At 34.8% G+C, this 10,273-nt stretch overlaps 1 protein-coding gene across 1 annotated transcript in view; it reads left to right on the top strand.

Moving 5' to 3' along the window:
* MYBPC1 (myosin binding protein C, slow type) overlaps positions 1-10,273 on the top strand; it is a 73,824-nt gene that overhangs the window by 18,075 nt on the left and 45,476 nt on the right. Inside the window, exons 2-3 of the mRNA XM_010184950.1 lie at positions 843-875; positions 3,575-3,616. Of these exons, the coding sequence (XP_010183252.1) occupies positions 843-875; positions 3,575-3,616 (75 nt within the window). The remainder of the gene's footprint in view (positions 1-842; positions 876-3,574; positions 3,617-10,273) is intronic.

Here is a 10,273-nt window from a genome sequence, read left to right as displayed (position 1 = left end):
TCTTTCCCTGCAGCAAGTGATTGCCTTTGGATCCTCTACAAGGCTTTGCTGTAGCATCTGCGTGTGTCCAGAAGTTCCTAAACCGTATCAGATTCACACAGCTTAAAATTATATTTGTACTAAGAGTATTGCTCCCTTTTTAAACATTAAATAGATTTCTTAAGAATGAGAAGTATGCTTTAATTATATTTAGACCTGAATGTAAAGGAGTAGCTTTACCATCATTTCTGTGTGACAGAAATTGAAGCTTAATTTCCTGAATATGACCTGAGATGGAGTCTCTAAGGTTAATATTCATAACATGACAAAGGTTAGTAAGAGTCATTTACTGTTACAGTTAATGATTTCAACTTTTAAAATCTTTGCCTGTTGCAAGTAGTTGAATTGTAAATCAATGCACTATCTCCGATAGATATTACTATTTTCAACCAGTCTATAGAGTCCTAATCTTCTACAGGTTGACAATAAGCTTCCGTTAATGTTTTTGTTTAATGAAATTCAACTTGGGTTCCATGATATTTGAGAACTGTTCTAAACTGGTATTGCCAAAATGTCCTGAAATGTAGTATGGCCCACCTATATAAATTAATATAAACACATGCAGGTAGACGAGTATTGTATCTCTCCGGACTGAACAAGTTCAGTACCCTCTCTGCACAGGGCATTAGCTTTAGGCCTCCGACTGCTCTGAAGATGCTATATGTTGCATGTGTTAAAGGAAAAAAAATCTGAGGACAACATTAAAATATTAAATGAGCCTTAACTATGTCTAAACTCAACAAACATATACCAAATGTGCTTTTCTTGAATCTCAATAGTTGTCTTCTTTCTTTATTTTTCAGAGACTGAAACTGAAAGTGCACCACCACCTCCAGGTTAGTGTAAAATATGCCGATTTGTGCTGTAACACTGACAACAGTTGCATGATGATACAGCCGCAGTATGATTCGTGCTCATTGTCCCTTTGAAAGCAAGAGGCAGTAGAAAAGTAAGAAAGCCTGCCCAAATAAGATAGTCTCACTTCACTTTGCCTGAACATTTATTGTTCATACTCAATTTTTGTTTGCAAGAGACTTGATGCCTGCATAATGATCCAACTGTGCTTCAGAATAGAGGAAAAAAATGACTACTTAAATTCTGTGGCTAAATTACGTCTTCTTTGATGCTGAAGAGCATCTAGCTACCAAAATATTCCCTTTCATTTCTTCTCAAAGGTATACTGTGAATAAAGTTGACAGAATCAAGCATGGGATTAATTTCTCCTAATTTTAACTAACTGAATATTAGGTATCTTGTCTAAGTTGTTCAACTGTGCTCCACCTATAACCAAGGGAGCAGATCCTGGGTCATGCATACTCATCCAATAGGCATTTCCTAGATAAATTACCTAAAATGCCACTGGATGTCTACATATATGCAATGGCCCTGAGGAGTCTGGTTGTCTAGATTGGAGTGGCTAAGTAACTTCCAGGAAGACACAGTTAGTGAGGTGAAATTAATTCATAAGGGCTAGGGCTTCAGCTAAGGCTGAAGTTCTGTGAAAAGCTGCTACATTTTCTTCAGTGGGATCTGGAAAGGCAGAAAACCCTTTGCCTCATGGATTTGATTTGCATTGAGGAACTTGAGTTATATTCTCAGATGCTGGTTAATACATATATACACTACACTTGTCTAATTTAGCCATTTGATGAATTTTATTCTCTGAGTAGCTACATAAACAGCAATACCAAACAGAATAAATATCCTCCAGGTGTTAAACCTGCATGATATTAAAGTAATTAATTTCAAATATATTCACAATGAGGTTCTTATCTGTTATACTTTGTACTTGAATTCATGTACTTTGTCAATCTTAACTTTTAAATAGAACTGAAATGGGAAACTGCTTTTTGTGGACAGAAAGGAATAGCATCTTTGAAGCACTATACTGAAAACATCTATTAACATTTAAACAAATAACATCTTGTTTTCTATTTAAATACACAGGATTAAATACAAAATCATGCCTATAGCCCCCTTTCTTTCCCTCATACCTGTATTACAAGTAGTGTGTCCGTAGGCCTTTATAGTTAGGCACAGATGAAACTGGGATATTTCTAAGCTGGAAGTGCCAGTCACTTCTATCTTCCTTTCTGCCTAACTCAAGATGCTGTCATCTTGGATTACCAAGTGCCATCACACAAAGAGGGAAGTTGGTTGCTCAAGAATCCAAGTTTCTATAGCCTATAAACCGTTTATTGGCCATAATCAGCATCTTGAACTACACCAGGAAATTTTTAGAAGGCCTTTGTAAGATCTCCTCCTAGATCTCAATGTCAAGCCATCAGGTTGGTGTACTTAGCCCTGATGAGGTTTTCAAATGGAATTTAGACATGCTACCACTTGTCAAGGATAGTGAATTCTCCTAAACCCAGTTCCTAGTGGGAAACTGTTACTGTAGCAAAATCCCTATTAAAAAGGAACAAGTTCGACCTTCTGGCCAAGATGGACAAACTGACAGCTGGAGCTTGGAAACTCAAGGAATCCAGACAGAAGCATCTGGGAGTCTGTCACGCTTCCAGAATATAGAATTGTCTTCCAAATTTCAAGTTTTATTTTCAATTGCCATGGCCATGCACATGTGAACAAGAAATCAGGATAATCATAATATTCACTGGCTCTTGCAGTGCCTCTCCATGGCACAAATGTTATCTTGGTTCCACCTTGACTATGTTAGTCCATTGACCTTCATCCAAACCCATGTTCTATCAGGCAGTTGACAGGTAAGTTTGTCACAGAAAGTCATTGTTCACAGGCAATAGATTATCACCTTGAAGATAGTACAGTTCATATGATTTGACAAGTCTCTAAATGGCCTTGTATGTAAACTGGATGAGATAGGAAACCAAAAAGAATAGAAATCCCATCAAATCCTAAAATAGAGAAAGCATAGAAATTTTTATCTTGTTGAAAGTACAGCCCAACTTTTCTCATGCATATGAGGTTAAAGATAACTCACATTCACCTGCCTGGAGTAGAGGACAAGCTGGCAACTCTTCTGATCTATCATTAAAGAAATAACCTAGGAAAGATTATGATGATAATATTGAAGATGATAAAGAATTAAGAACACCCTCAATACTATCTCTCTGTGGTGCACTTCGTCTTAAGGATAGGTGATTAGAGTGATGGAGCTCTGGATACCATAAATATTTGGCAGCGTCTCATGGCTGACCCAATTCCATTCAAATTAACAATGTTATGTAACTCATTTTAAACGCTTTTGTAAATAAGCCGAAGAAGAAGATATTAACAACTGCTACTTCTCAAAAAACCTTTTTACTCCATTGTGTACAGGAGCATCAATCTTATACAACTCTTTCAAAATATAGAAAATGCATTGATACGTACAGAGCTGTGAAATGCTTTATGGGATAACAACTGTATAATACATACACACATATATTAATAATTCTTTAATTTTGTTATTTTCAATACTAGGAGAACCTAGAATAGTGTGTATTTTTTAATGCTGTGTAAGTTTTTCTTTTTACTTTAAGATCCTCTCAAAAATATACTTGTACTTCCTACACAGAACAAAAAACACCGCAGGAGGGTGGAACTGAAAAGGGTAAAGGTGAGTCTGAAATCATATTTTAAAAATGGGCAGTAGAAAGAACATTCTTAAATGCTGTTCTGATGCTGAATTGCTTGAGTTTTAGTTCAGAATTTTGGTGTCAAATTTCAGAAGTGCAATGTGAAGCTTCTTGGATCCTTTTTCTGCATGACTTATCCAGCACAAGGAAATATGATACTTATGAGTATCTTCAAAAATTCTGCAAACAAGACTGACATTTTAGCAACAATATTTATATTGAATGTTTAATAAACAGATAACATTTCAAGTGATTTATAACAGCAGAAAGTCACAATTACGTGATGTTGACACTGACCAAGTTTGCTAAAATTCGGATAATATGCACATTGGTAGCTTTTAAATATAGTGGACAATCTCCTACTATCATTCCAAGCTGTTTCTGTTCCACCACAGAAACTCAATATTGCATGTTTTACCTTTCAGCAAAGTCCAATGGATTTTTTAATCTGAAAAAAAAAAGAAATTACACATTTGTCTTTCTGTCCTCGTTGGGAGCCCCTCAGCTGAGCTCATTACAAGATCTGAAGGATGTCTTTGTGGGGCTGTCTACTGTGAATAAACACATAACTGTTCCACTCACAATGCATGTAAAAATCAGCTCCAATTTTAATATACATTTTTGTGCTGCTGATTTTAGACTCCAGCTCTGTTGGACATTCTTCTGATTATGGAGATACATTTTGAGGGAACTGGGAAAAATTCCTCTCCTTTTTGTACTCACGGCCAAAGTACAATTCAAAAGAGCTCATCAGCTTATTTTGAAATTAACAATATTTTTTCTTTTTCTTCATTCTGATAATAGGCTAAACCAGACCAAAATATACTTACAAGTGATGCAATGCTTGCTTATGATTTGGCATGGTTATGCTTCTCATGGCAATCAAGAAATGGCTTGCTTGAAAACACATTCTGGCTTCTGGTCTCTTCTAGGCAAAATCTTGCCTTTTAGATAGACTGGATGTATACTTGATAATTGCAGATTTATTTGGCAAAGGCATGCATGGCTATTTTTCTCTGCAAAATCAAAATATAAACATTGAGAGTGTGTAATTCAAGTACCCTTCTGAAAGAAAAAATGTTGAACCAAGATTCAGTGCATGCTATTTTGCGAGCTATCTTTGCACTGAGCAATTATTTTGACATACAAAATTTTGTGTGAGTAATCAAATCTGTCATCTTGGTAATGGAAACACAATTCAGAAATAATTTGCATGCCTAATGATAGGAAAAAAAGATTAGGGTCTTGCCTTAAGCTATTTCAGCAGTTAGTTCTGCCTGCTTTAATTTTAATACAAGAGAAATATTTGCTCCTGAACTGAACATGAATGGTATTTCCCCTACTGCTTACAAGTCTACATTTTACTGAATAAAAAAGAAAACACGGTAGGTATCTCATCAAATACTTCTATTATGTTTTTGGTTTATTTACATGATTATGTTTCTGTTTTTAATTTAATGAAGAACACGGGTATTATCTAAGGGCAAAACTTGTTTCTTGGTGCTTACCCTGTCTAGGAGGATTTTGCTACCAAAAAAATTGTTTGAGATCCTAGTATAGGACATGCTTCCAGTTTCAGTCCATGGTGGCAGCAGCCACCTAAATAAGAATTCTGGTGAATGTCTGAATACCAATGTGTAGAAAGAAAGACTGTCTGCCATGCTCCAGTGAAACTGTCACCTCTGCAAAGCAATGTAGATGTCATTGCCAGATACTTGGTACTAATTTTTTTATTCAATGTAGTGCAATTGTTCCCATCAGCTCCTGTTTTGTTACAGAGTTTCACCAAGTAAGGGAAAGTGTACTTTTTTAGAGTGATTCCTTCCTGTTTGACTGCCAGAAGGAAATCTTTACAATGGTGAGCGTAATACACAAACCGAGAAAAGGTTCAATTTTTCCAATCTGTCCAAAATAATTTACATTAGAAAAATGGCAGTTCAACAAGGAAATGAGGACAGAACCAGCCAGGGGTTAGCTTTTGTATACATTATATCTAAAACTGTTGCTATAGCTTCAGCAGTAACAGATTTGGGCGCTTCTCGGGGTGGGAATAAGATGGGAAAGATTTCATATTCGAATTCTGCAGCAATTCTACAATACCTGGGTGTTAGCAGTGGTGACTTCTTTGCTGATGATTCAGAGGAAACAGCACACCTTAGAAACTCAGGACAGCCCCTCTCTGCAGCACAGTCAGACAGTGCTGGAACCTGGCATCTAGGAAAGAAAGCTTGGTAGTCCACTTAAACCATGTAATTTTCACCTCATTTCTAAGAAACAGAAGTTAGGAAGATAAAGTATATGTATCTGTGTGTCTGTTTTACTGTTCTATTTCTTTTTAGTAGTTATTGTCTGTGTGAAATGACATATTTATGTTCCTCTGTGTTCACCGTAAAGTTAAGTAATAGTGTGATAAATTCTTTGTTATCTTGTGGTTATTTCTCTGTAAATTAGTATCTAAGAGCAGTAAAAGTATAATTTTCTTGCATAGAATAATCTTTTATAGAATTTCTAGTTTCAAAAACATATGAAACAATGTTGTAAAAGATTAAAGTTATATGTGATCATCCATTTTATTTTCAGCAGAAATTCCACCGCATTTACTATGTTATCCCATACTCATCCAATTTAAAATCTTCTGCCTTTGTTTTTAATTTTAGCATTATCTTACAGATTGAATATTGTTATAATTGTGTTCCTACTTGCTGGAATAATAATTGAATTTTAATATCAATTTGCTCATTCCTTTTTTAGGTCATATCCAGCCATTCAGAGAGCTACTAAATTTTCTGCATGTTTTATTGATAATCTTTTTCTCTAGGTTCTATCCAACCATATACTAAAATGTTCGCATGTTTCACCCTTGTATTTTTTGGGGTTTCACTCACTCATTCATCTCTCTTCTAAAACTTCCATTGCCGTATGTATGTACTTCATTTACCATCTTCAAAATGCCAAGTCCCCTCAACTGGACTGCTGAATACTCTTTGAAAATCAGATGGGTAATTGAAGGCAACTAAATTTCAAACTCTTCATCTCAGCAGGGTTAAACTGGGCTCAGTAATTTCAGCATAAACCAAGATGATTAAGTCAGTCAGTTGAGTTACTCTGTAGTTATTTACATGTTACAAAAACTCATTGTGGTACTTATCATACTCCTGCCATAGTGCTGAACACTTGTTCCAGTGTGCAGTAGCACAGGTAGATGTTAAAGCGCTCTGAAGTCACCTGCAGCTGCAAACCAGTGTCTCTCCCCTGTTCACCACTCTGCCTATATACATCGACCTTACCTCTCATGACAGCTTCCATGGTCATCAGTGAGGGCAGCGAACAAAAGCAAAGAAAGATTAATTATTTTACCAGCTTTGAGAGCTGATTAAATAAAATTTGAGATACTGCTCCAGTAGTCAACTCCAAAGCTCCCCTGTTCAGTTCTGTAACACCAGGCTTTTGACATTGACACATGGCTTTCAAGTCTTCCTTTAGACAGCTAAAAGTAGAAAACTTAAGTAATACATTAATATGAATTTGTCACTTTTGCAAAACATGCATTTTATCAACAATGTGACTGATGGCAGAATAGCAGCTTCCACATTCGTGTGAGAGGTTTCAAATCAAGGGAAAGAAGGTGGTCTAAATTTCTTGATATCAGTAGTTCATATATATATCAGTAGTTATTACTTACATTTTGTCAGATTTTTCTATGCTCTTGCTGCGTCAGCAGTCAGAAATTTTAATATTGAGGTTACACTAATTGTGAGTATGAAAAGGTTTTACATTAGCTACCTCTAAGATACAGAGCATTCTTTCCTCCTACAAGGCTCTACTCCTGATGGAGCTCCAAAAGGTCTAGTCCTCAGTTAATGTGATCATTTAGACACAAGAAAATAAATGTGAATATCCTATTTGTTAATGTAAATGTGCCACAGATGAACAGAAGCCAAAGAACGAATACGTCTACGGAGTAATACATCTTATCAATGTACTGTCTAATTAACAAGTGATTTCTTCATACCTGGCTCTTGTCATGCAACAGATTGCTAAATATATCCCATTCAAAATTTACTTGCAGAAGATAAGGCTAGTGAATGAATGATCATAGTTCTACCACCAGTTATGGTATTTTTGCAATTTTTGTTATCTTTAAATAGAATTTACTGCTAACATAAACTATCGTTCATCACAGAAAGCAAACTGGTTAGAGCTGTTGAACTATTTTTCATTATATTTATTCAATAGCCAGTTCATTTCATCCTAGAAGCCCGAGATATGAGTGACAGATTGATAATTACCCATTTGTCAAAACAATCCTACTAGCATGTATTGTTTTCATACTCTCCATTTACAGCACATTCAATTGTGTTTTCATTTTGATACTTCTGTAATGTTTGTTTGATTTGTTTGTGTTTGATGTTAACACTTTGACTGAAAAATTATAATTACCCTGCAGAAGCTCCAGCAATCTCTCTACAAAACTAATAACACCTTTTTTGTTGTTTTAGTTTTTTCAAATGTTTAAAGAAAAGAGAAGTCAAATTGACTGTTCCTTTAATAATGTGATGATCATGCATCACCATGTAGGGTGCATTACATCCAGTGTTTTATCCTGATTGATCTTAATTATTTTTTTCTGATCAGAGAGAATATTCTGTACCTCTTCAAGCCACAATAGTGATATTATTGACAAAACAAGCTGAAAGTACACTTTCATACTTTCATGAAATATGGGGAAAGATTTGCGGTGGAATTACTTAGCGTTGCATTCATTTAGCAGCTAGCATGTGTTAAAGCATCTGACATGACTGAATCATTACTGTGCTTTTACAAAAAAATCAACATCTTCAGCGTCCGCTTATGCCATTGGATGATGCAGGTGGTGAAAACTCTTCATCTAAACGAATTGGGGTTTTGGGGTTTTTTTGCTGTGAAAAAGAAATCATTTTTGTAAGATAACACATTAATCCTTCATGTGTAGGTCTGCCTTTTACAAGTGACATCTACCTCCTAAGGGATTTTTTAAAAAAATATGATGAATAATTAAAAAGGAATGAGTAAAATGTTAGAGATAAGTAGTTAAATTCTGTTAATGCTTTCAACTAGTCTTCAGTGGTTAAGCAAGCATAAAAAATGTCACCAGTATTTACAAAAATGCAACTATATTTTATATGTGGTTTTGTCAGAGATATTATATTATTCCATGAGAAAATATAGGCAAATTATTACTTCATGGTCAAAATCAAAGGATAACAGCAGAGTTAAAATCTGATTCTGGAAATCCAAATCTAAAATCTAAGAAAATCCAAACAACAGCAAAACACTTCACTCTCTTTAAAAATGTGGGTTAATATTTTCCCACATTTGTTCTTGTTCAACTGTCTTGCCTCCAGTTTGAAATGTTTTCCAGATGTTTTTCCAGTATTGTATAAAAGACAAGTTATGTCTACAGTATTAAACCCTAAATATATCTAGTTTATTCTAGCCTTTCAGATGCTACATTACCATTTTTAATTCTTTTTTACCATTAGGCTTTTAAGACACTAAGAATTTTTGTATATTCTTATCAGAAACTGGTATCTCTGAGGTTTCTAGTCAACATCTAAAAGTCAAATAATCATAGGAGACTCTTGGAAAGACAGTCGTTACCTTATTCTGGTTCTCTAATAATCATGATTACAGTATTTCATGTTTAATGGCAGTTTCATGTTTTATCAGGCTTTTTATTTACAAAAATATATACCTCAATGTACTCTATGAGATTAAATGTTTTAAAATGACTGGATAACAATTGCTTTTAGAGATTTAATAACTGATGATGGCCAATTTTTAGTGTGATTAAAAGGAAAATCCAGTGTGATGTTAATAGTTCTGTCCTTATTTTAAAGTATTCTTGTATAGTATGGTAAAAAATGAATTCTTTATTCCTCACATTTTAATTAATATTCTAATAGAGAAATTATAAGGTATAAATACAGAGGACTATTTTGAACTGTTGTATATCTTGATTTAATGATATTGAATGCATATATGGTGCACATTTTAATTGCAGACATGGACATCAGAGAAATGGCATCTTCCTCAGGTCAGACATGTCATTGACCTTCATTTCATTGTGGCTTTTTTGTATTCTGTGGATTACATCTCTAACAAACAGAACCACTCAGCAGCTTTCATATAAACCCATGATTTAATAATAGATCACAGTCCACATCTCATTTTTCTTTTACTTGCTTGAAACATTAAGGTTTACCATTTCAGCTACTGAATTATACAAAGCTTTCTTCATCAGCTTCCATTGTGAATGCTCCTGACTATTATGATTTCTTTCCCTCTCTTTTGCAGGTTTTACGTTTTCACATAGTTGTTTTAAAGCAGATGACCATCTGTGCTTTCAGTTTCTTTACGTACTTTTTATTTGTATTTCTTTTCACAGATGAAGATGACACTTCAGTTAGTACCCCACCAGCAGGTTAGGACTGTGATAGTATTTGCGTGTGTGTGTATGTATGTATGTATTTTTCTCTGGACTATTAATGAAGAAAGAGTCCAAACCATTGGAGTGAACTCAAAACATACCAATTAGAGAGTAAGTTTTTTGAAGTGCCCTACATTAAATTAATGTCTGTTCAGGAGTACAAGACCTT

Source organism: Mesitornis unicolor, unplaced genomic scaffold, assembly GCF_000695765.1.
Source record: "Mesitornis unicolor isolate BGI_N332 unplaced genomic scaffold, ASM69576v1 scaffold51745, whole genome shotgun sequence".
In the NCBI taxonomy this organism is placed as follows: Eukaryota; Metazoa; Chordata; class Aves; order Mesitornithiformes; family Mesitornithidae; genus Mesitornis; species Mesitornis unicolor.
The sequence above is the reverse complement of the archived record's forward strand: the minus strand, read 5'-3'. Positions and strand labels throughout refer to the sequence as shown.